This window comes from Tiliqua scincoides, chromosome 1 (assembly GCF_035046505.1).
Source record: "Tiliqua scincoides isolate rTilSci1 chromosome 1, rTilSci1.hap2, whole genome shotgun sequence".
NCBI classification, from domain to species: Eukaryota; Metazoa; Chordata; class Lepidosauria; order Squamata; family Scincidae; genus Tiliqua; species Tiliqua scincoides.
Window position 1 is genome coordinate 238,193,975 of NC_089821.1, and position 27,214 is coordinate 238,221,188.

The 27,214-nt window shown below is 43.0% G+C and overlaps 1 protein-coding gene across 8 annotated transcripts in view; it reads left to right on the top strand.

The window, feature by feature from the left end:
- The first annotated feature begins 533 nt into the window (after positions 1-533).
- RASGRP3 (RAS guanyl releasing protein 3) overlaps positions 534-27,214 on the top strand; it is a 64,276-nt gene continuing 37,595 nt past the window's right edge. For 4 of the 8 annotated variants that reach the window (XM_066618278.1, XM_066618321.1, XM_066618326.1 and 1 more), the window contains exons 1-4: positions 17,616-17,700; positions 23,447-23,636; positions 24,306-24,408; positions 24,930-24,992. In XM_066618278.1, the coding sequence (XP_066474375.1) occupies positions 23,567-23,636; positions 24,306-24,408; positions 24,930-24,992 (236 nt within the window). In that variant the 5' untranslated portion in view covers positions 17,616-17,700; positions 23,447-23,566. Of the gene's footprint in view, positions 555-1,402; positions 1,533-1,598; positions 1,618-17,615; positions 17,701-19,283; positions 19,363-19,514; positions 21,066-23,446; positions 23,637-24,305; positions 24,409-24,929; positions 24,993-27,214 lie in introns of those variants that run through there. The other 4 variants (XM_066618286.1, XM_066618312.1, XM_066618302.1 and 1 more) reach the window with 4 other exon arrangements.

The following is a 27,214-nucleotide window of genomic DNA, read 5'->3' on the forward strand; positions in this document are numbered from 1 at the left end:
TATGTTCATTGTTGGAGTCTTTGTTTCTCCAGGCCAGACAGAAAACCACTTATCTATCCTTCTTCCCACCCCCTTCTTTTACAAGGAACAGAATTATCCTGAGGGAAGCCAGACAACCTGGCACCTGGTTTCAAAACCCCGTTCCTAATCTATGGCTAAACTGTCAAATGTAGCCAGATGGGAGCAAGCTGAGTGCTCCTTGAATCTCCCCCCCCCCTTCACTACTGTAACAAAGCACTGGCTCCCTTTTTCAAATGGTTTCAAATGTGTGGCAGATAGAAAGCTGACTGAATATGGGAGTGGGGGGGGGGAAAGTGGCTTGAAGATTTGGAGCAGATTAGCAGTAGGTGCAGAATAAACCACCACCTCAAAATGGAGCCATTCAGTTTTTGTCGCCATGCCAAACATGCCATGAGTATGTCATTTGGTGCAGGGCGGGGCTTCCTTTAATATCCTACAGACCAGAGGTTGTGACTATTGCAGAGGCACCATGCTGGTTTGCCAATCAAACTGAGCTGTTTGGACTTAAGAAGTGGTCTCAGCTTCTAAGACAGGTAACCAAAAGCACCAACCTCTACTGCAATGTCTCAAGCAGGATTAGGGGGTGAGGCACAAGGAGGCTGCACAAGCCCACCCTTCTTGTAAGTCTAGACATGGCAAAGGACATGCAAGGCAGTCGCACATCTGCTTGACTGCTTGGCCCAGGTTTCTCTGATTTGCGTCTAGTAGGCAGGAGTCCTGCAAACCTGTAAAAGCATCACTAATTTGGTATGTACAGATCAAATATTTTGTGATTAGAGGAATCGGGCACATTGGGCAGTCTGCGATCAGGTTATTTGGGCTGTCCTCTTTTGTCCAGTGACACATGTGCAAATGCTGTCAGGCTGTCAGGCTGCAATCCTATACATACTTATTGTATGTATCCCGCTGAACTAAATAGGACTTGCTTCTGATTAGACAGGCTTAGGATTGTGCTGTTAATGGTTTTGATGCCTCTGATTGGAGTTCAGGGCAAAACAGATTCATGTTGATAGCACCAGTTAACACAGAGCTGCTTATTTGATCGGTACTGACTGGCAAGTACGTAATATGAGGAGTTTGAAAGTTTCATTCTATATCATGACAAACATGGGGGAGGTCCCTCCTTTGCTTTTCCTGTATTTCCCACTGCCTTTGCTGCTATAGGTTGTGTTGTGGAAGCCCTATTTATAGTACAAGAAGAGGAAAAAGCTCCTCAGGCAGCAGGAAAACCAAGTTAGGAAAGAATAGGAGGAAGTGTGGAGGCCATTTCACCAAACAATTTAGAACAAATTCAGCTTCAAATCTTGCAAGCCTGGCCATTGTTGCTACAAATGTGAACTAAGCACAATTCCTTCTGTGTATGTGTTTCCGTGTCCTTCAGAAGTTTCAAAAGGGGGCTTTGAATGAGAAGAGAGATGGAATGAAGAAAGTCTTCAGCAGCTCAAGGTAACAGAGAGCAGAAAAAAAACTGGCCCAGAACAAGGAAGCTGTCAGAGACGCCCACACTTGAGGTAAGTGCCCTGCATGTATTTTACCCTGTTTGTATCTTGGTTTAAGAGAGATTCAAATTAGTAGATGTGACTCATGGGGTCTGAGGTGAGGAAAAACCATTATTGATGTGTGGTGCTGTTTTAGATTTTTAATAGGGAAAGAGAAATTGCAGTTAAAAGGGGGAGGGCCCAAGTCCCTTTTGCATACAGTCCAGGTTAAATTCTCAACAAAACAGTGCATTGCAAAACCAGTTGCTGCTAGTATTTTGTTGCACGAATCCCATTAACTAGCAATATTAACCATGCGGGATAGTCACCTTGGCTGGGTGAGGGTGGAGTTAGAAGCAAAGGGATTTGTGCATTTGTACCAGTATACAGGCCGTTTGGCTTTATTGTTATAAATAATTATAGTGTAGCACCTGGAAGATCTAAACTACATGTGATCACAAGTGTATTCTTGTCCCTCATGTGCTTTTTCCCCAGTGGGATGGGGAGGGGATTTTAACTCTTTGTTCCGACCATTGTCCCATTGGGCCCCAACCCAATGGGACAATCATTGAATTGAATGGGCCATTCATTCAATTTGAATGACTGAATGGGGAAATCATTGAAGCCCAATGATTTCAGTACCACCATTCTTCTGAAGTAACATAGGCTCTGTGTGATTTCTGATTCCTGTTTCTGGTAAAGCAATTTCATCACCATTTTACCTTCTGGGGGATGCTTTTAAAAATGTTTTAAATATTTTGATGTATTTGTGCGCTGGAGGAGTGGTAGGTGAAATACAATTTAAAAAATAAAATGACTGATGTGTTTTAAATTTATGAAGTAAGAGTGCATATGTAAGATGTCCAGGACTTACGGCACAATAACTAATTGGTGTTAAATGATGCTGAATATACAAGCTTTCTGAAGTGCATAAATCAAATCAAGGTCTACCTAGTCAAAATTCTTTGCAAGAACCCAGGAAAGCAAAGGGTGCCTGGTGGTGATCCCCCAGCTAAAGCGCTGGTAAACCTTGCTGGATAGTTTGAGTTTCAGGCATTTTGTAAATACTGTACAAGGTTGGAGATTCTTTTCTTCCTGTTTAAAGAGGGAACTGTTGTGCTTGGTTGAGTCTTGCACACCCTGCTTCAGAAGCTCTGTACAGGACAGGCTATTGCAGAATCAACGAATATAGTAGTTAGCAGGTGGAATGTCTTCAGCAATGTGTAACTGTCGGGGAAGGAGGGTCTCAAGCAGAGTGATAGGAGAGTAGGAATGTTTTTACTAATACATAAACGTGTCTCTATTTTTCAAATATAAAATGCTGGATGGGATATAATAAACCAGCCTGTGTGATTAAAAATGCCCTTAAGAATCATTGCCTTTTCCTGAAGAATGATCTTAGCAAATTCATCCTTAGTAGACAAGATTATTCAACTATTGCTTTGTTAGCTTTGTTCTCCATCAGGGTTTACATACTCAACTGAGCCATGAAAATCTTGTTGGCAGAGGCTTCCTTTTTCCTCTCAGTAACACATTTGAAGCTAAAGGTAGGACTTCACACAGTTTTCGAAAACAAAGAAAGGGAACAGCACAAGCTGGAGCTATGCTATCTACTGGAACAAGTTGCTTCTCTAAGATCTTGTACAAATACTTGACAGATGTCCTGCAATGGCGGGAGAACAGTATGGCCATCATTTCCTGCTTATGAGCTTATCTGATGGGCCACAGCGGGATGCTGCACTGGGTAGTCTCTTGATCTGATTCAACAGGGCTCTTTTTATGTTCTTAAGGTACTCTGGTGTCTAACAGCAAAATGAAAGTGGCAGGGAAATGACATCGTTATATGCATTGAGAACATAAGAAAATGCCTGCTAGTTTGGACCGAAGTTCACTGTTTCCAGTAGTGACCAGCTGGGTCTATCTGGGAAGCTCACAAGAAAGGCATGAAGGCAACAGATGGGAAATTATCACCCAAACCAGCCCCCTATCTCTAGGGCAAGGTGACCCTGGCCTGGGGGCCAATCTGGGGTTCGGGCAGATCCGCCCACTCAGTGAGCAGACATTTTGGTTCTGCCTGGCCGCCATGTGAAGTCACATCTGCCTGGACATCCTGTCGTGCAGCCTTCTGGAACACCAGGCAGCAGACCTGACTGCCCAAGGCATCCCTGTCTTCCGAACAAGGAGGACTTTGTGCAGTGCCCGGGAGGAATGCTTAAATGCGGTCTGGACAGGGATCGCGTTCCCAGTGCTCAGCGGTTGCGAATTTGAGTGCTGCTGCTCTAGGATACGAAACCGCAATAAATGCTCTTGCTGTTGTTTGACTGTAGTAGACAGACCTTCATCTTCAGATGCACATTTAACTATCATTGGTGATAGTCATGATTAGGCATCCTTTTTCTTCCCGCCCATAATATGTAATATGGAACCAGAAAAAGTCTACAGATCAAATTCTTTGCAGATTTAAGAAGATAAAGCTTCTTAAATGTTGGTCAGGTTCGGAAGAACCATCTCATCCCAACCATTCAAGGTGTCTTCAGATAAAATCTTGCCAAGGAGCAGCTCTGCAAACTGCATGGCATATTATTTTGAAACTGAGGTTTTTCTCCTTTTTCAAAAGTGAGTTATGATATGACAGAGTGTTCTTTTTTCAAAGAAGGAAACGTGTTGTTGTTTTTAAATCTCACTGGTTGTACGTGAGCCCTCAAATAGCACTTGGATCCCAGCCAATAAGTTTCAGCTGATAGCAAAAGCCAAGTTATTTGGGTTCTTCATTTCAAATGTATGTCTTGTATTGTGCCTAACTGGAAGGTAGTCTTATGACTCAAACGATGGAACTGAACAATAAAAAGATTCAGTGCCACCCCCAAACCATGGCTAAAGTAGCAAGATTTTTGCCATTCTTGACTGAACCCTGTGACTAATATTGCTGGTGTGCAGAATGATGCCTATTAACATGCACTCTTTTCATGATTTATGGCTGTGCTGGGCATAATTCAGACTTGGCGTTCTGTCGTAAAAGGTTCCTGATGATGATCAAAAAAGAATAGAAACCTCTGTGCTCCTCTGTGCTCCTAGAAATAAGTGCTCCTCTGACTCAGTCTAGTGGGAGTCTGCATGGTTAGTCTGTGCCAGGATTTCAAATTGGGGTGTGTCCACAGCTCATGCCCCTGATTATGAAAACCGCATCAAAGAGGGATCATTCGGTTTCCTGAACCTGGAAGGAATATGCTTTGAAGGCACCTGGCTTGCATCTTGCCCAGTGGGGATTGCCAAGGCCTGAAGTTTCATTATTTTGGCTGAAAGACTTTATTTATCCAGGTATTTATGTCCCACCTTTCTACCTCCAAAGAGCCTCCGCTCTGTGGTTTACAACATTTTAAAAGTATAATACAATGCAGCAATAAAACTCTCAGGCTAGTACTGGTCTGTATGGGAGCTGTGTTCTGAGCACCCTCTGGCCTGAGCATTTTTTCTTCTTCCCCCCTCCCTCAGGACATGCTAAGCCAACCCTGGGAGGGAGAGGAAGGGACTGTCTCAACAATCTCTCAGGGCAGTGCAGGACATCTTGTGTTAAGAGTTCCACTGGCCAAGGCACCTTGATGTAATAATATTTCTAATTAAATTGTGAAAGTATTATTGTTAAAAAGACTTGTTTATGGATAACTTCTAGTGCAATCATATGCCTGCCTACTTACGAGTAAGTCATTAGTGAAGCTTACTGCCATATAAACTTGCATAGGATTGCAGCCTTCATTTAAATGTCACAATTCCATGACTTTTTTCCTTTGGGAATTTGCTTCTTTATTTTAAAAATGTATAAACCACTTTTCCAACATGCAAAGCAGTATACAGTGAACGTAATAAAACGTATAAAATGACAGTGATAAAACACAGTAAAACCAATTAACAACAATACTCAGAATAACTTCAGAGTACTTTCCGTGGAGTTGTTGAAGAATCTCCCATCCAGGCACTGACCAGACTAAGACCTGCTTAATGTCAACAGTACAGCAGCCCTCACACCAAATGCCAACAGGCTAGTACTGGTGAATGATGTAGCACTAATGAGAGTGCAGAGGAGGCAATATGTCCTCCTGCCCACCTGTGCAAAATCCAATGTGCTGTCTAAGTGGAAGTGCCTTGTGCAATAAAGGAAGACAGGTAGAGAACTAGGCAGTGGTTGTGGTTGTAGAGATGCAAGCCTGTCCTACTTATACATAATCTCTGCATATAAGAGGTGCTTTCATAATGCAGCTGTTGGCAGTGATATAAGCCAGCAAGAATAATAAAAGTGCATAATGTGAAAGGTAATAAAGAGCTTGTTTGTCAGAATGCCAGATGCAAGGGAGGGCACCAGGATGAGGTCTCTTGTTATCTGGTGTGCTCCCTGGGGCATTTGGTGGGCCGCTGTGAGATACAGGAAGCTGGACTAGATGGGCCTATGGCCTGATCCAGTGGGGCTGTTCTTATGTTCTTATGTTTATAAAAAATAAAGAGCCACTGAAAGAGTGGTGGAAAAGATTTTTCTGCTGTATCCGTACATATCTGTCTTATGACAATGAGTTATGAATCGGAACTTGAATAGGAGTAATAAGGGAATAAAAGGCCCTTTTTTCTATATGTTCCACATGGTTTATGTGGAATTTTAATCACACTACCCTTGATGAACTGTGGGATCCACGTGACTTAGGAAACTGCATGGGTTCTTTTTCCATGATAACTATGCAGGAGTAGTAATGTATTAAACCTCATTTCCACTTAAAGGCAAGCACTTACCCTGTGTGGTATGCTTAGAAAATCTCTCAGGATGAGGATTAAATTGAACTGGTGGATGTCACAAGGCTGCGGGAGGTAGGTATGTGTTTGTTTCTGGTGCTGAACTGAGGCCTGCTTCTCATGACATGACTGTCATGCAAAGCCTTGTGGGAAGTGCCTCTGTGGGGCAGTGAGTCCCCATAGGAGTAATTGGTATACGCTTCATATTGCCCAGCTATTATCATAAATATTTAGGAATGACATGCAGACAAACCACGTAGTACGGGGACCAGGGTATCATTTTGGACTCCAGTTGTGGTGGTGGGAAGATATTTCAGTTAGAACGCTCTTTCATTTTAAATTGTCAAAAAATGGGGGTATTTTAAGAGCATTTGTTGTGGCCACTTTTCATACCCCAGAAGTTTGGATGTTGTTTTCCCATCTAATAAGCTCCACATCCTTAAAGAAGTGCATATCCTGACCTCTCCCCTCCCTCTGGGCAAGCTTTCTTAAGCATGCAGGGTATGGCTCATCCAAACCACACCTCCACAAGCACTGCTAAACTGAGTTTAAAAGTAAGTTATCAGCTGATATAGAGGGGTTTTTTTGGAGGGGAGGGGGACACAAACTGCTCCCCCATAAGGGATTAAATAAATTGACCAAGGAGCAAGGGGATAGGCCAGGACATTTGTGTGCAGTGGCGTCACTAGGATTCGCGTCACCCGGTGCGGGAGGCCTGTGCATCACCCCATGTAGTGGGCGGGGCAATGCCCCAGGTGGGCGTGGTGATGTACCATCGCCCCACCCCCACTGGTATTTTGGCTGCACCTTTTTTTATAACACAGATATTTCAATATGGTTTGTTTCATTGCATTCTGCATGAAAGTACGCATTGGTTGATATATAATATGATGGTCTTATTCCTCCAAATTCTGATTTTAGTGATTTTGAAAACTTGTAGAGTCACACACACACACACACCCCCGTGTCAACTTATTAACACCTTATTGCAGCAGTTCTCAAAATTTTAGCACTGGGACCCACTTTTTAGAATGACAATCTGTCCAGGACCCATTGGAAGTGATGTCATGGCCAGAAGTGACATCATCAAGCACATTAAAATAAATAATTATAAATAATTAAATTAAAATAAAATAATTAAATAAGGGGGAGCCAGTCCTGTTCCACCAAGTGAATCTTCTCTGAAGTAAGTCCTATTGTGGTCAATGGGGCTTACTCTCAGGAAGGTGTGGGTAGGATTGCAGCCTGTGAGTCCAAGCCTATGCATGTCTACTCTGAAGTAAGTCCGATAGTGGTCAATGGAGCTTACTCTGTAGTCTGCCTGCAATAACAACCCCCCAAAAAGAATCGGTGAGCTCTTCAGTGCCCAGTTTAAAGTTCTTCTATTTCAGGCACATCAGAATAAAGACCCACCTGGTTTTGCAAGTGCAGAATAGAAAACTTTCCCCTTACCATTCAAGCTTCTTTTTTGTTCTTTTTAGGGGGGGGGGGAGGCTGCCTTCTGGAGCAGCTCCATCTGATCAGGACCCTTCTGGTGTCCTCACATTCCCCTTTGCCTGGCCTGACCACCAGCCAAGGCACGTCTGCCTACTCGCGAATAAACACGACTGTGAGGCTGCTTTGCTTTCCATAGGGCTCCATAGCCTGGGAGGGAGGCAGCTGGGAGGGAGGAACCTCCTTCTCCGGTGTTTTTGGGGGCTCCACTCATTGGATGAGGACCATTCTGACATCCTTGGAGCCTCTCAGCCTGCCTCGACTAAGGCAAGTTCGTCTACTCGCGAGTAAATGTGGCCAGGTGGCTTTGTTTCAGCTCAGACATTCAGCTGGGAGGGGAGAACTTCTTGGGTGTTTTGGGGGGGCTGCAGTCATTGGATCGGGACCATTCTGGTGTTGTTGGATTTCCCTCAGCCTGCCCTTTCCGACGGACTATGGCAAGTGCACCTACTCGCGACTAAACTTGTGATACGGCTCACTTTCCATAGGACTCCATTCATTTTTCCCCTCTGTTTTTTTGGCCATAACTTTTTAACGAAAGGAGCAATTTCGGTTCTGTTTTTTGCACTGCACTCAGCTGGGAATTCTGCATCCAATGGTGTATGGCATGACGTGGTAGCCCCTAACCCCAAGCTGTTAGCGCGTCTTCCCTCCAGGGCACGTCACCCCCTGGTGCGTCACCTGGTGTGGCCCGCACCCCCTGCACCCCCTAGCGACGCCAGTGTTTGTGTGCCCATATCTTGAATTGCACAGGGCCATGGAAGTATTGTCCAAATAGTCCTGTAAGTATTCCCGAGGAATAACCATGTGTGGCTTGAAACGCAGGGGTGGAAACACTTCTCCTGGCCCTCACTAGTTGATAGATTGCATCTGTTGGGAGCCAATTCATGTATGTGATGCTTAAGACATTTCTGCCCAACATTGCATACATGCAACAGGACCAAATGTGTATACCTATGGGCCAGGCAAAAATGGGTTAAATTCAGAAGGGAAGTGAAAGAGGTTGTACCTGGGTCAGTATCTGGAAGCTTGCCCATCTTTCTTCCCCTGCTATTCACCTCAGTTTAGGGAAGAATGAGAGGGGAAGGGCCATTTATTTCTCTCTCGCGCTCTGGGCACCAACTAGAAACAGAGACCATGGGAGTCTATCTTCTCTGCCATATTGGCAACAGTGACTCAGCTTCTAAACCCATTGTGCAAATGGTGCATTCCCCTTTCTCCCTACACTGAGAAAAGGAGCCAACTGCATTGCCCTGGCAACCTGGCTTCCTTTAGCTCTCCCATGGTGTTTGGGTTCTCAAAGGAATGATTCCTTTGCAGTTAGATACTTGCCAGCTGGTCTCATCCCCTCCTTGTGAGAGGGCTTCCACTGATACCAGTAACACCTGACAGACCAAAACAAACTGCTGCCATAGATTCTGGTGACATGCCCGTCCAAATAAGTTTTGCAATATTAACTTCAAAATCTAAAATTCTGTAACATCCCAAACTTCACATCTAGATGTTAGCCTTGTGTACAATTTTACTGAACATCACACTCCCATAATGTTGAGATGTTCAGAATTCACTTTTCAGTAATTAATGTGAAAGACCCAGTTCCCAAGCAAGTCAAACAGTTTTTCAGTCAGCCAAAATAGGAATAGTTGGCAGGCATGCTGAAATATGTGATACAGATTAATCATGGGCAACTCGTACACGTGGAATAAAGGGGCACTATGCCTAATTAGTAGGGTTGCCAATTAGTGATAGATAATGCCAGGATAGTTTGTCATGTGTTGGATCAGATAGAATAACCTATGCCTTGGTGTATGTACCAAGCCCTCTTAAAGAGGGCTTCAAAAGAAAATGATGTTGTTCTCAAAGTGGTGAGCTAAATTTGTCAACCAATAGTATGTTATTGTAATTTTAGTTACTGACTCAGGGTGTTGGCTCTTTTGAAAGTATACAAAGGAAAGCTATTCTGATGAAACATTAAAAAGTTTGGAAGGCCAAAGACTACTAAATGTGTTGTAGCATAAGCATTTGTGTGCTAGATCCTCACGGAATGTGGGTAAAGGAATATGCAGAGTTTTGAGATATTGGAACTCTTAAGCAAGAATGGATGAGAAGGAACACATTGATAAAGATTTCTATTTTTCCATAGTTTATCTACATCTTCACCAAAGGAAGATTGTTAATAAAATATTTCACCTTGCCTTTATTTTTAATTTAATGGACTCATCTTACAGTTTTTGATGTGGAAAAGAAATACAGGTAAACGTAAAACAGTGCAACATTCCCTTAGGTAACTCCTTTGCTCTGTAGAATTCAGACTTTCTCACCAGACAGTGTGTACGACATTACATGCTGACTGAGTTTACTGCCCCAGGCTGCCATATCTGCAGAAAGTTTTACTTTCCATCATGTCCTCCAGATGCCTTTAAGCTCAGCCACTTAATGTGAGAGCTACTGGTTTATTTATAGCTGGCATCTTAATGACACTTGGATATTTTTAAAACATCCTGCCTGGTGATACTGGAATTGATTTCATGAACTCCATTGCATCAAGACCTACTGCTTGTCCGCTGCTTGCTCTCTAGGTTTGGTACCTGTGAGGCAGATCAGCAAATGGGGCAGCAGCCCTTCACCTGTAAAGCATGTTTGCGACACCATGCGAGTAGGCAGCACTGGCAGGGTGGCGTGCATTGTTGGCAAAGAGGAAGTCACGCAGACATTTCAGCTGGACTTTGGACTTTGGGTTGCACAAACTTGCAATAAAGCAGTAGCACAACCTATGGTCATTGAAATGGCACTTGCAGAGGACCTCTGGGGAATTCTCATCCATTTCAAAGAGGCTTTGGGCAAGAGATGTTCCGGGAGGATTGTGCTCCATTATTCCCTTATTAAACCTCAAGCCCCTTGTGCTGTTTGGTGACTCTGTGTGTTTTCTCACCTGGCCCCTCATGTGTGAAACTCATTTCCCCTTTAAATACTTATGTGGTGATCAAGGGGTGGTCTTGATACTACTAACTCCCTTCTTTCCCCAGATCTGCCTCTATGCCAGGGCCAAATGTTGAGATTATTTTCTTCTTAGTATCTTGTAATAACTATCTCTATCAACACAGAATAGTTGAGACACATGTGAACATGCATGCATGCATGCACAGAAATGATCCATCCTTTTAAGTGAAGGGTTTTGTGCATTTAACATGCATCACTTGTATATAGGCCCATTTAATTGTTTATAACAGTTTGGGTGCAATCCTAACCCCTTATGTCAGTATTTTCCAGCACTGCCACAGCGGTGCCAATGGGACATGTGCTGCATCCTGCAGTTGGGTGTCACTCACGGAGGCCTTCTCAAAGTAAGGGAATGTTTGTTCCCTTGCCTTGGAGCTACATTACTCTTATGTCAGTGCTGGAAAGCACTGATATAAGGGGTTAGGATTGCGCCCTCAGGGTGTAAAGTGTTGCAAATGTGCCATAAAGCAACACCATAGGCATTAGCAGTACTGGTAGGAAGGCCTGCACTGTCCCACCAGTGGTTAGTGCAGGGCCCAGTGAGCACTGGAGTAGGTAAGCTAAGCATTGAGCAGTGGGGGGTGGAAAAAAGGGCAGGGAGGAGGTGAAACAGGGTGGACATGGGCAGAGGATGCCCCAGGACTGTGTTCCAAGACTTGTGTCCCAGGGGCAGGATCGGCAGCGCTGGCACACACCGCATCCTACCCCCTTTCCAGGCCAGATTCACGTAGTCAGGTCCATTCGGACTTGCACCAATGATTAGGTGCAGGTCTGAGTAGACCCATTGCTGTGGCTGAGGCTTTCCTTGGAGCAAGGGGACAAATGTCCCCTTACCATGAGGAGACCTCCAAACTGCAAAATTCCCCTGCAGGATAGTAGCACAAGCTGCACTGGTCCTGCTGCATCGGTGCAGGGGACTTTCTACTATAGGATTGGGCTGTAAGTTGGCTGGAAGAATAGGTGCTCTTAAGGAATCATCAAATGGTCTGAAATGTAGGGATGAAGTAACTGCCCCAATTCCATCAATGGGCTTGCTTGGTCACCAGTAGCAGTGTACTTATCCCAGTCTAGTCCATATCTGTATAGATGAGGATGTCCCATAACAATAGGACATACAACTACTATATTGTGTTTGCATCCTGTAGAAGAGATGTCTGGCATTCCCTTCTGCAAAACTTTTTAGCACTATGATTGAAGGTTTTGTTAAAAAAAATTCTCACAACCTAATGTTGCATGACAGTCTTGGTTTGCCTCCTTAGGGAAGGAAATGCTTTGGGACTGAAAATGTGCCATGAGATTTACCCAAACCAGTCACTGCAAACCAATTTTATAAATGGAAGAAGCACAATTATCCAAACTGCTGGTTTCTTCAGTGAGCTCCATGGGAGACCCACTCAATGTTAATGCCTCATCCATCAGTCTGAATTTGGCATATTTCAACAGCCTACAAGCCTTCCCAGCAACTCTATTCGAACAACAGATGTCTTGATATATATTTGGATACTCGGGGAAAATTAACTAATGTTTAATGACAAATTCTTGTTCAAAGTCTTACTGCAAAGCTCTCTCGTAACAAGGTAGTTTTCATTATGCATGCTTGAGTAGCCTTAGGCTTGCTAGGAATGTCTATCTGTAATCTTTATCAGGTGACCTAGGTCTCTAGCCTAAACAGGTAACTCCTTGAAATGAGCAGCCAGTTTTCAACCAGTATGCTGTGTGGCACACTGATGCGCCACAAAAGGTCTGCAGATGTGATGACAGAGTTTGGAGCACAGCGGTTGGAAATCGGTGTCGGTGGAAGTACGAGGGACAGATAATTCGTTATTACAGTGAGTTGCCCTAGAAGCAGAGCTTCAGAACCTGGAAAAGTCTCCCGGAGCAACATCACAAGAGGCGAGTACCATAGAAGTCAGTATGTTATGAGAAGAAATACATGAAAATTGCTGAGCTAGAGCTTCTACAGAGCTAGAGCGTCTACAGTTGTAGAGTGACAAGAAGTGATATAAGGTTGTGGGTGCAATTCTGCTGATGAATTTGTGCCCTTCAGGGTCATCTAGACTACTGCTTCCCCTGCACCTGCTTAGGCACTGGGAGAGCACAACTGAGACTGTGAGGTGTCCCAGGGAAGATCTTTTCCTTTAAGACTTTCAGGCCCAAGGCAGAACATCTACTTATTGCCACCTTAGATGAGTCAGGAAAGGGTGTCCCCACACTAACTGAGAATGCACCTTGGCTCGTTTTGAGGTTGTAGAGGATTCTGGAGCAGTTTGTGCTCCCTCCAACATTCAGATGCACAATGATAACACAGGGTTGTGCTGCCCTCTACAGCTTGAGTGGGTCTAGAAGTCTATACAGTACAGTATTGTATGAATGGGCTGTCTGTAGCTATGCCCCAGGAACATGCCTTTGAGTTGGAGCAAGGAGGAAGACACTAGCATCTTGGCACAAAGGCAGCAGGGGATTGGGTCATTAGTTGTGACTTGTGCTGACAGTGAAACCCAACACTCACTTCTGTGTGCTATGCTGATATATTGCTTAAAGGGAGATGACTGCTAAACAGTTTTTAGGGGTTTTAATTGTATTGCTCAATTAAAAGACACACTTCTCTGTTTGTGTATTGCTGTGTTTCTGAATTGGAGATCGATGGACTGAAACAAGTGATGTTGATTTACCCAATTGATAAAATTAGCTCCGTGAGCTATTCAGATTGCAATCAGAAAAGATGAATGTCTTCACCTCCTTTACTCCCACCATTGTTGTTGGCAGTCTTCAGTCTCTAAAGACTATGGTATCACGCTCTGGATGGTGGTTCTGGCACAGCATCTAGTGTGGCTGAAAAGGCCGATCCGGGAGTGACAATCCCTTCCACACTGGGAGCAAGTGTAGTGTGTCCCTGGTCTGTCTCCCTGGCTGTGGGCCTTCCTTCTTTGCCTCGGTCTGTTGGCCAAGTGTTTCTTCAAACTGGGAAAGGCCATGCTGCACATTAAGAAGGAGCATAACATTGAGGACTCTTCAGCCTTGACCTACGCTTAGCATCAGCTTCTGACACTACTGTGTAGTTTCATAAATCAGTGTGTACAAGAGCTTATATAATATGTTGCAATGCTGGTCTGGCAGAAACTCTAAAAGAGGTGGACACTGGTGATAACACTGCAGACTGTCCTTTAGGCTGGAGCCATTGTGGCAGAGTAGTTAGAATTTTGGCTCTGGATGTGGGAAAACCAGGTTCAGAGTTCCTATTTAATTTCGTGCAACTTTTTCTCCAACCTAACCCAGTTGTGAGATTAAAATGAGAGAAACCTGTGCTGCTGTCCTGAGCTTTTGGGGGGGGGGGAAGTGTCATACAGTGTGAGAAATCAGTACCTCAGCTCTTTTCTCCTTCACCTTCACCTTGTTCCAGCTTGCTGCTAATGGAATTTCTTAAATGTATCACAGAGTGATGGTTAATAAGACATACAGTTATATCACATTTGTGGTTCTAGATCTAAACATTTAGAATTGGCTATGGAGAGATCCTCATCTAGTAAACATTAACTCAAAAAATTAAATAGCTCAGTAGGACTTTGCTTTACTGAATGTATCCTTTTCCTTGCAAACTATTATTAACATTAATTAACAGTATTTATATACTGCTTTTCAACTAAACGTTCACAAAGCGGTTTACAGAGAAACCTTCCTCTTCTCAGTTACTCTCAAGGTCCATTGACAGCCATCCTACTGACAGGAATCTTTGCTTTTTCTTGTGTTCCTCCTTCTTCTCTGACCGCCATCACCAGGTCCTATTACTTTCTCTCTGCATCTGTGCCTACATCTGTGCCCCATCTGTGCCTTGCTCCATGTAGGAAGCTGCCTTAGGTTGAGTCAGACTATTGATCCATCTAGCTCAGCGCTTCTCACCCTGTGGGTTGCGACCCAATTTTTGTTAGGTTGAGGGGCTGTGGTGTGACCTGGAAGCCTCAAGGCATTCTGGGGCATTCTGCAGCTGACAAGGTGGGTCGTGGAGGTAGTTTGAGAACAGTTGATCTAGCTTGTCAACACCAACTGGCAGTAACTATTCAGGGGTCCAGATAGGAATTTTTCTCTGTCCTACCTGGAAATGTCTGGGATTGAACACGGGGCCTTCTGCATGTGAAGCAGATGCTCTTCCTCTGAGCTACAAATGAGGGCTGGCCCAGTCATGAGTCCAATTGAAGCATTTGCTTCAAGAAGCACTTATGGATGCCTTACCTCCACCCACCCACTGCTGTTCCTCCTCCTTCCGCTCCCTGAACTGGAAAAAAGGAAGGGGGGAGCATAGCAGAAGAGGAATGTGGAGGAGAGGATGGTACATCAATAGGTAAATGGGAGGCTGCATTTGACACACCACCTAGGCCACCAAGAGGCCTTGGGCTGGCCCTACTACAGTCCCACCAACTCTACCACCCCTATGAAAGATATATTCTTCTCTAACAGATGCTGTTCACTTTTTCCATGATGCCTTTAGCTGCTTCTCAAACAAAACAAGGTCTATGTCTGTGTAACTGCATTTGCTCATGTTCATCCTATGTTGTCCTACCTATTCCATTCCATGGTCTGCTGTTTGTTCTTCAGGGATCTACTTTTTCAATGGAATTTCTCTTTCAGCTTATACATGAGCTTTTAATGAGATGGATTTTAATAGTTGTGCGATGCTAGTTGTTTGCTCTGTTTAATGAGTTAATTGCTTTTATGTTCTGTGTTTTTAGTATTGTTTTAACTGAATTGTATTCGTTTTATGTTGTCAGCTGCCTTGAGTCCCCTTCAGGGAGGGAGAAAAAAGAAAGCTAGCTAGCTGGCAACCTTGCCAGCTGACTAAATTTGTCAGTCTTCAAGGTGCCACAGGACCTCTGTTGCTTCTGTGGGTTTCTTAAAGAGTCATTGTAGTGTAGTGCACTCTGTGCACTACTCTGTAGTGCAGATAGGATGGTGTAGTGGTTTGGAAGTTGGTCTTGGGCTTAGAAAGATCCAGGTTCAAGTCTCTGCTTAGCCATGAAGCTTTCTGGGTGATCTTGGGCCAGTTACTATCTCTCAGCCTATCTCAAAGTGTTGTTGTGAGGACAGAAGGAGGGCAGGACACCACCCTGAGCTCCTTAAAGCAGTGTTTCTCAAACTGTGGGTCAGGACCCACTAAGTGGGTTGCGAGCCAATTTCAAGTCACATTTCAAGCCAATTGAAATATTTCAATATTTTATTTTTAGTACATTAGACTTGATGCTACCATGATATGTGACTGCATTTGGGGTAATGTTACAAATCTCTACTTTGAACTGGCTACTATGTATATCCTTCTAACAATGATAGTCAATGCGGCTTACTCCTGGGTAAGTGTGGGTAGGATTGTGAAAACTCTTCCGGCTTGAATATGTCACTTCCAATCATGACATCACTTCCTGTGGGTCCTAACAGATTCTCATTCTAAAAAGTGGATCTCTCTGCTAAAGGAAAGGTGGTATAAAAATGTGATAAATGAAATATGAAGGAAGCAAACCTGCACCAGAAGAACAGAAATTCCCAGTAAGAAGGTGGAGTTCTGTGAGACCAGGTGGTGGCTAAGTTTTCCAGCTTTATGTGGGTGGCATTTCATTAAACCTTTAGATCACAAGAGTAGAACACAAACTTTGGAGAGCCTGTATACTATATTCTCGGCCCCCGACCTTGCAAATATTTACCTCTGCTCTTTGAGCCTTACTTCAAGGCAGTCATAGTAGTCCCCAAGGTGAAATTTGCCATGGAAAGTTAACCATACACTGCTGCAAATGCACTTGAAGTGACAGCAGCAGGACTGTGACGTGCACTAAGATCCAAACAAGATGTGACACTGAGTTGTGTGAGTATTTCCCCAGATACTTTTAAAATCAAAAGCAACCTCTGGAGACAGTGAATGTAGCAGAGGAGTGATGGCTGAGAAAGGCTTAACCCTTTCTTCACCATCCATTTTTCTGCTCAAAATCACACCCCTACATTTTCTTTTCCATCCATGGCAAAAGAGATCTTTTTGCCTGCCGAAGGACAAGCACTTTGTGGAATGGAGCGCTTGAGTGGAGAAAATAGCTAGAAAGGATGGAGTAAGCTCTACAGCTTGACAGCCTTCTGAAGTTGTTTCATTAAAACCTTGTTTCAGATTGTAAACCCCCCCCCCCCACACACACACAAACACACACTGCTTCCATACTTTCAGGTTTGTGCTGAAGCAAGGAACAGCAACAATAGAATTTTCATATGTAGATGCAGGTTGTGTGCTTCACAGTGGAGAAGGAAGCATGATGGTCTCCATCTCACTATGATACATGTCTCCTGTAAACCAGCCACATATGTGGGCTTGCTGAGAAAATCCCAGGCTCCTAGTTCACAGCCATAACAAGGTGGTTGCAACCTAAGAAAATAGCTTAAAACCCCATGTTGCCAAGACCATATCCAGGTGGTGGAGACCACCCAGCCAGGTCCTTCCAAACCTTGGCTTCCACCCAGCCAATGACACAGAAGTACTACATCACTGAATGGGGCAGGACGATGACAAAATATGTAGGTCAAACTACAGTAGAATGTTTCACTTTCCATTTTAGTTGGTCCTTCCCCTCTGGCAAGGTGTATATGTTTTGCTTTATTATTTTTAAATGGGCAATTTCAAGTAATCACCTTTGTCACAATTGTGGACATGGCTCATATTCCAGACTGATGTTTTCACTGAGGCTGTTAAGAAAAGATATTTTTAAAGGGGGGTGGGGGAGAGAATAATGATCTTCAGAGTCTGACCTCCTGGCACAACAGAGAGATTTATCAGAGAGGGCATGTGACTAGTTAAGACACACAACTCCGGCTTGAAGGAAACAGCTGCTCATTTATGCTTTAGCACTTGGCAGCTGGACAAAGAAGGGAGATGTTTGTGTTGAATTCCTCTGCAGGACTGAGTACAGTAAGTGATTTTCCCTGTTGTCCCTGGACTGGGTGTGCGTTTCTGTGCATGTGTGTGTTCATATCAGAGCCACAAATGTGTCCTAGTTTCTCTTCAGGCTTCTTGCAAAACCCTGTACAACTGAGATGCAGTTTACCCACCCCATTGATCCCATTTCAAAAACAGCCGCTTTCAAGAGCCATTATTAGTATTGCCATTCTCTGTGTAGAAGAAATATAAGGGCAACCTTGTTGTTCTAGCAAGGCAAAAGAAAGATTTAAGGAAATATTTGGCTTTCACTCAAGTTTGGTTTGGTTTGCCAAGCACAGACTAGAGCAGGAATCCCACGTCTTTAAGGGTTGAGCAGAAGGGAGAATTTTGGCTGCTGCAGTTTCTCCTTGTATTACAGTGAGTGAGAAGCTGCACCTGGTGAATTTCTTCCTCTTACAAAACAATTCAAGGCACAGGAACCCTGTTTTGTATTGGAACTGGACAGTCCTATTTGTGCTCTGTGATCTCTGTGCTATTAGTCAGTGTCACATCTGTATTGTGTTTCAGTTTTTATGCATACAGTTTGCAAAGGGGCTCTTGCTAAGGTAGTAGTTTCAGGAGCTTTTATTTGTGGCAAGTCTGGTAGACTGGTGGACAAGCAGTGAATTTTGATGACTAGAAAAAAAACAGAAAAATGGAATCTTTCATCAATTGTGTCGGAGAATGCTTCAGAAAGCCTTGTTTTTGTGTGCATGGCATTGGGAGGGAAAAGCCTATCTTCAAAGAGGCACCAACTTTTGGAAATATTACTGGCTTTTGAAATTTGCATATATTTTGAGGTGTTTGTGTATTGTTTTGAACATCAATGTCTACCAGTCACATGCTCTGAATACCAGTTGCTGGTAAGGCAAAACAGGGAGGGCTGTTGTCTTCATGCCCTGCTTGTGGACTTCTTAGAGCCCACCTGGTTGACCCATGGTAAGAAATGTGATGCTGGACTAGATAGAGCTTTGGTCTGATCTAGGAAGGCTCTTCTTGCATCCCTGGACCACATTTAAGGGGACATATCTAAATGATGCTTGTAAATAGTCTGGAATCATGCAAAACAAGCAGTGTTTCAGTTCAGTTTTTTAGGATATTTTTTACTATTTCAGTCAGGTGTTTGCATTTTGGAGAAAAGAACAGGAACCACCATAAGGGCACAAATTGCAGGACCTTTTAGTTTAGTGATATGAGGCCACAGCCATGCAAATTAAAAGAGAAAAACAGAAACAAAGGGGAACCCACAACAAAATGTTGCAGTGAACAGTGCTCACAATAGGCTCCTTCTTGGGGCTTGCAGGAAGAGTAGGTTTCAGAAGGGGGAGGGCAGGACAACATCCCCTTTTCATATTTCTGCCCTTCTCCACTATGGTATTTATTGTGAGAGAGCTCTACATTTTATCGCTGTATAGTAAGAGGGGCACTTTTCTGGAGGGTGTGAAGCAGAAAAGATGGAAACTCAAAAGCAAACTAGTCTCCCTGCTTGAGGAGAAGGTGATAGCACTTAAGTGGCATAGTTGGGTGGCTGTTACTGGAGCCCTGCGCAGTTTCCTTTTCAGCATTCCAGAGCTCAGCAGTGACAATGACATCATCACCAAATGCTCCGGAGCTGCCCCCATGCAGATATCGTAAGGCCTCCATGCGCTGCTGGTAAAAATTAGAAGGAACTATTTTCCATTCTGAGACTCATTAGGGTGGGTAAAAAGTTCCTGGACAAGACAGAAGGAGCTGTTTTTGAAGGAGGGCAGAAGGGGCGGGCTGTGGAGGAGGAGGAAATCCCAGAGGAAGGTGTGGACGTATGGAAGTGCATGATGCTGAGGAACAAGAGAACCAGGAGACATTCTGTGCCATTGGAGCTGAGAAATGAACCCCAGGCTCTCTTTATGGAGGACAATCTGCGCCCATCTGGACAAGAATTTCAGTTATCCACAGATTGAAGGAAACCCACATTCCAATCCAAGAAGGAGGCAATGTGTGGTGGTCAGAGGGGATTTCCGTACTGGGAGGGACTGAGGCTCCTGGTTAATGGGGATGGTCTCTCAGATATGGCAGAAATAAAGCTTCTCTTAAACTATTGCTCACTTGAGAAATTGAAAGAGGTTTCGAAATTTATGATAGTTGTGATAAACGATGGTATAAATAGCACTTCAAGCTTCTTGATGGTGTGGAAATTTCTTAGTTAACGCAAGATTGATATTGCTGGTTTTAGATCTAATGTTTCTCTTTCGTTCTGTAGTTATTAAGGATTATTTTTTATGCTTTGCTTAATCTTCTCCTGACATAGCTGTATGACATTGTAAGAAACCATTACCCTACTAATACTTCTTGCTGGGATGTTATTGGGGTGTATACCAATAAAGGTTACTCTGAGAAGTGAAGAGAAGACTGAGGCACCAGTGTGTAGACAGGATAAATAATCGTGATAAGTATGTTGTCTCCCTGGTGTACATATTTGGGATGTTATGTTGCTGAGACTCATCTCCTCATAGTATCTCAAGACCTTCCAAGGCTACTTTGGGTAGTATCATGTCTTTCTACATGGTGTAACAGAAAGGGGTAGCAGTTCTTGTCTAAATGGCACAGACTGATTTCCACAGTGAGAGTACTGGAAAGGGAAGACGTTGGGGGCACAAGTGTGTTTTCATCTATACTTCCTGTCAAAAGTCAAAACATAGCAAAAGAAAACAGACTCCTGGCAGTGAACAGGTGGCTACAAAGATGGTATTGACAGGAATGCTTTGGTTTCTTGAACCACGGCCTGTGCTACAAATGGTTCCTGGCAAGAGAAGGATTGCATGAGGGCTGCAAAGAATGAGTTTGGCAAAGACCTTCCAAATCTCACCAGGAAGGCATGAAACTAAATACAAAGGGAATGGGAGATGAAAGAGCAGAAGCTAATATAAGGATTGGCATTGGAGACAAGATGATGTAGAAAGAAAGGAAGAAAACAGGCTTGCAGAGGGGCCTTGCAAGAAATGGCACCAAGGAAGCTAATAGGAGGAACTACCTGCCATCTCCAGTATCTATGTATGAATGCAGAGAGTATGGGAAACAAAGAGGACAAACTTGCAGTCCGAATACAGGAGGCAAATATGATTTGATAGGCATCAAGGAAACTTTGTGGACTGAGACACATGTGGAATATAGGACTGGAAGGATATAACTTGTTCAAAAAGAACAGATCTGACAGGAAGGGAGCGGGAATTGCACTTGATGTAAAGAATGATACACCTGCACAAGAATCTGAGCATGGAAGCCAAACAGAAAGTATCTGAGTAAGAATCAAATGAGAAAAGAACAAGTGCAGTACCATAACAGTCTGATAGGGACAACTGGCCCAACATAAGTCACAGGTAATGCTTTTGTAAGGTAGTTAACAAAGGTTTCTATGAGGCAAAGTATATTGGTGGTGGGGATTTCATCTATCTAGACATCTGCTGGGAGTCTCACTTGGCTAAGAGTGGGAAGTCCAGCAAGTTCTTGCCTTGTGTTGTGGAAGACTTCATCATTCAGAAGGTGAAGGAAGGAACAAGGCAGTGTCCTAACTGGACAATCTTTACCAACAACAAATAATTGGTCTAGAACAGCATTCCTCAAACTTACTGGGGTTACGACCCACCTCATCCTTGGGGGTGGTATCATGACCCACCTCTGGCAGCCATCCCAACATCACAGCATCTTGGGATGGCTTTCACAAGCCTCCACAGGCCTCAGGAAATGCTCTGGCAGTGACTTCTGAGTCACTTCTGGTTGCGTTCATGAAACCAGAAGTGACCCAGAAGCCGCTACCGGAGCCATTTCTGAGGCCCGTGGAGGCCTCTGAAGGCCATCCCAGTTCAGTGTGACATTGGGGAAGTTGGTGAAGGTTGGTCACAACCGGAAGTGGCCTCCAGTTGCATCTCTTTGGCTCCAATTTGGAGCCAAATGGGCACAAGGGTGGGCCGGTGGGCCTAACTTGTGATCCACCTCAGCATTGGGTCATGACACACCAAGTGAGTTGCAACCCACAGTTTGAGAAGTGCTGGTCTAGAGAGTGAAAAAGGCAAGGACTAAGTGAAAATGACTGACAGCCCAATCTGATACTTGCTGCAATGGGATTCAGATGGCAAACTCAAAACCTTGGTATTTCAGACAGAAGAAATAGCAGACAACTAGTTTTTTAATGTCTTTATTCAGCTCTGGTGTGTTGTTGCTGCTGATGCTGTGATTGTATTGTTTTCTGACAGTGCAATAGTTTGTTGAATGGGACTTACTCCTTAGTACTGTAAGTGTGTTTAGGATTTCCACTTGAGTGTCTCTTGTCTATTCAACTTGCATCTCCTCACATATGCAACGTATGTCAGTCCTCATCCCATTCAGACCTACAAATGCCTATATAAAATTGCACACAAAGCCAACCACAAGACCAAATGAATATGTTTCACCAAAACCATTGCAAAATGTCTTCTTGTTAAAGTATATGTAAACTATAGTATGTATTATGTAAGTATTATATCTATTCTTTGTAAGGGGAATAAAAGCCATCTATCTAGTTTTCAAAAATCTCTTTATGTGTCCTACCCTCTCCCTAGGGGATATACTCAGTGATTTTCATCATAACTGCCCTTTGCCATTCATTACACAACCATTAATTTGCTCAGTGATGAACCTCTTCGCTACTTGGCAATCAACAATTTCACAACTGTAAAAAACTTCCATACCAACTCCCAATGTTCTTCCATAACTCTGCCATCTACTTATCCTAGTAGCATAACTAGTGGACAAAGAAGACTTTTGTAACCTATGAACATGCCAATTGTATTTCTTATTTTCCTCCAAAATCCACCACACAGGAATTCTACCACAGGTGACCAGAGTTAACTTTTTCACTTGAGTACATCCTGCACTGATCACCAACGTTCACATATATCTTTAACATTCACCAGGAGGGGGAGGGGCAGAGGGAGATACTGTCCATGTAAAATAACTTACAATAGTTTTCCTTGTATATTTAAACAAATCAAGGATACTGGTCCTTTTGTGCAAACATTCTACACAATGCCCTCTGCAACAGATCTTCCCAGCATCTTCTACCATCTCTGTATAAATGATTTATAAATAAATCTCTGTATAAATAAATTTTAGATTGTGAGCCCTTTTGGGACAGGGAGCCATTTAGTTATTTGATTTTTCTCTGTAAACCGCTTTGTGAACTTTTAGTTGAAAAGCGGTATATAAATACTGTTGATTGATTGATTTCCCAACTGATGAGCTCAGGCTCAACAAAATCCTATGCCTTTCAGGCAAAATACCTTTTTGAGTTCCTCCTTCACTTATCAATGGTTCAAAAGTGATAGCTTCTCATAAATCAAGCCCAAATTCATACAACTCCTAAATTGGTAATACTGCAACCATTCAGGGGGATTGTTTCCTAATTTCCTCATCAATTCTCTTAACACCAAGCATTCCCCCCTTCCACTACATCCATGAATTGAATTATCCCTTTTGGCAGCCAACATCTTACATTGCAATCTAGATGAAAATCTTTGCTAAAGATAAAAGATCAAGGATATCTGCAACTTCCTCCAGTTCTGAAGGTCGTCTTGCATACTTTTTAATGTGGTATAAAATTTGCTTCAAAATGTTCATCTATGGTTGTTGTCAGATTAATCCCAAAATCTCAAACTGCAAGAAAGACCACTTACTCCCAAATTTGTTCTTAAGAAATTTCTTCTTCTGCTCACTCTTTTTCCAGTTTTCTCACCAAGAGGAAATGTGGCAGAGATTGCAACTGACAGACATCTAATGGGGTCCCTGCAGCTCTCTTTCAGGGTGGTGAAAGCACATTCGTTCTTTTGACAACAGCTAAAGGACAATGGGGTCCAATAACCTGGGGAAGGCTGCGACGTTGGATGAACTATTGAGCACCTGCGTTGAAATGTTTGGTAGGAGTCTTCTATTCCTCCTAAATGCCTCTGAAAAGTGTTTTTTAAAAACCATATAATATGTTTTGGTGTGAGAGGCATTTGTTAGCATGTCTTGTTGTTTTGTATTGCAGCTTGTCCTTCCTTTGGATGCTTGTCTTTCTGGTCTAAACATTCTTCCCCTTAGAATATCTTGTGCTCAGTTTGATTCTGAGGTTGTTTAAATGCTAAAATGATTGTGAAAGTGTGCACATATGCTTCCATGTATACCATGCAGGTACAAAAAGAAGGAATGGAAATCTTGAGATGGGATTTTGAAGTGGCAGGGGCTATGCAAAATCAGAAGCAATGTCTGATGCAGTCTAAATAGAGCACTAATTAGGGGCAATTAGGAAAGGATCACAGGATGAGTTGTAGATCGTTCCTCATGAAAAGGGCATCCATATGATAAAATGGCCTGACCCCAAGCATAACTCCAGAAAAATCAGCTGTTGTGGGCATCCATTAATAAGAAACTAAAAGGTTAGTTTCTTTTGCACTCTGCTAATTTCATTGCTAACAATTGCAGATTGAACTTTTTATTGTTGCTGTTACCACTTGAGAGAGATTTGATACATGTACATCTTGCAATGGGCACCATTCAATAATGCAGATTATTCTGTTTTAAATGATATATCTCTGTTTTTACAGATCACAATGAAGAACTGAGTAACAACCATTTGCCAAGAACCTTCCTTTTAATGCACCGATGGTATCTACCATCAACAGAACTGGCAGGCAAACTTATCTCCTTATATCCTTTCCAAAATTGACATTAGTGGTACCAAAAACTATTTATCCAATAGTTGTCACCTGAAAGCTTTCAACATAGATGGCTTTTTAGCAATCATTTGGCATAATCTGGCATTTGTCCCTTTGACTTCCTGTTGGTTGTTGGGAGAAATCTGGTCTTGCACAGTTATGAACTTGTACAATTTTTACAGTTTTGGAAATATTGATGACTTATATCCACTGCTTCTTTGTAGTCAAAACAATATTTTTTGTATGATATTCGAAGCATGTTGTATCCTTTGAGTGTGTTTATTGAATTGTTGAGCACAGTTGTACTTAGTTTTACTTTTGTAATGACTAAGAGCACAATCCTATGCTTGTCTACTTAGAAGTAAGTCCCAATGCATTTGATAGGGCTTACTCCCTGGAAAGTGTAGATAGGATTGGGCTCTCCATCTATTGAAACTGGATTTCTTTTTCATATACAATACTTTGCACAAATAATAAAACCCATAGGCATGGAGGATTCTTTAACTAATCTACATATAGAGATGCCAGTGGAGACAACTGTAATGAAACCCGCTTAAAAATCTGCTACTTTATGAGGTAAATAGATTCCGTTCCACTGGGAATATAAAATGTATGTGTATTTGGGGCATTTAATACAAGGGGGCCACGAGGTTCAGTTTGAAGACTGTGCTGGCGCTCTGCTGAGGGCCAAACGGCATGTTGTGCAGGTGATCCTTGATCAGATCTCTTGTTGTCTCTTTCATCCAAGCAGCTTTAGGGGAAGGGTGAATAGCATCAGGGCCATAGCACTGATGGGATGAGGTGGTCTCATCATTTCCCCCTGCCCTGTTTTTTACAAGCCAACCCTCCCTCTGTTTCCCTATCTATCACCCAAGCTATTAGCAGCCTAGCTGGAGAAAAAAAGACAACTAACCCACATGGACATGTGTAAATGCTCCCTCCAGTACAACTTTTCTGTCCAAATTAGTGAAGAGGAGCTGCTTCTTGGAGATAAAGAAAAAGTTGTTGGGAGACCCCCTTCTGGCTGTCCTGCATCACAAATATCTTGGTCCTGCATATATTTTATTACCTTGTGCACCTGCTTTTTCTCCAAAGGCCTCAAAGTGATACCCAGGCAGTTTACAGGCCAAACTCTGCTTGGTTTCAGGAAAACTGAGTTTGTACCTTCAGGCCATTTTCTGGGCTGTATCTGGGGGCTTTCCTTTGTTAAGAATGCAATTTCTAAAAGTCTGTGCTGTTGGGAAAGACCTTTGCAACCACTGAGCATTCTTGGAGAAAGACTTGACAAGATCTCGCCTAGTAAGACACACATTCAAGATTACCCTTAATATAGTTAACCACCCTGTTGTACTTGCACTTGCAGTGAGGGTAATAGAGAGATGAATGCTACTGTCTTGCATCCTGTCAATGCAAGTTTAAGAGAATCTAATGCACTGTTCTAAGAGTACTGCATTTGATTAGTCCAAATGTTGAGAAAGAGTGTTCAAAATACAAGTTGTTGGCCATTAGAACAAGTCTATTACAAGTCTATGAAAGCAGGAAAGTTCCCCTCCCGCAAAAAAGTGAAAGCAGAAGTGGTTTGACCTTTATCCTTATACTCGACTCCCAACTTGCTCAATACTGTAGGATGGGAGATAAACTCTCACTCCTTTCCACTGCTATAGTATGAGTGTCCACTTCTAGATCTTAAACCAGCCCTTTTCAATCACTGTGCCGTGGCACACTGGTGTAACGCAAATGGTCCCCAAGTGTGTCGTGGGAATTTGGTGGAAAGTCATTTATTAATAGGACCATTGAGGGATATGAGCCCCCAACCAACAGCATGTTGTGTCTTGTCAATTGTCAAAAACTGATGGTGTGCCTTGACAATTTTAGTACCTTGTCAGTGTGCCATGAGTCGAAAAAGGTTGAAAATCACTATCTTAAACAGAGATATAATATTTAAATTGTAAACGGGTCCAGAAAACATTCTTATTTAAATAACTTGAGTACCCACTGAGGGCCAATATTAACTGCCATTGTGGTGAGAGCACCACTTTTGCATAGTTGGCTGTACTGTGTGTGTTTTAACAACATATCTGTGTATTTTTGCTGTGTGGGTCTTCCAAACAAGTGCTATCACGTGTTAACTTTACGAGACTTTTAAAAAAAGTGATCTAGAAAGAAATATTTATATTTATTTACAGACAATATTTTATTATTTATTTGCAAAAAACTCAATCCATTTCTTTTAATGAGGCAGATCTAATGAATAGCCTCAAGGTTTGAGGGTTTACTTATGTGACCCAGCTTTCACCTGCCACTGCTACCTGTCATTGATGGACTTTGAAAAAAGCACACCAGAAAAAAAGATGTTCAAACATATTTACACAAGCTTGCAAACTGCAGGAGCTCAGCTATTTGCAGGGCAGTTAGGCATATGATTTTTGAATAGCCTTTGGGCTTGAGACAATTAGTGATCTGACCTTTCCATCGCCCATATTTTCATTGGAGGCTCTGCAGGACTCTCCAAAAATTGGGTCTTGACCCACCAAGTGGGTCCTGACCAACAGTTTGAAAATGCTGTTGTATGGCAATGAAAAGGGGCTGAAGCAAATGCTGGAGGTATCTGCTGGATGGGGTACCACAGAGTGGCTTGAGTATTTGAGGGGAACTAATAGTGGAACTGCTCTTTTCTACATCAGTATTTCTGAGTGTGCCTTTGGTGTTTGAAAGGGGAATTTCCCAGTGGGTGGGGGATTTCCCATCACTGCACCAGTGAAACAACATACACTTAAAGAATTTCCCCTGCCATGTAA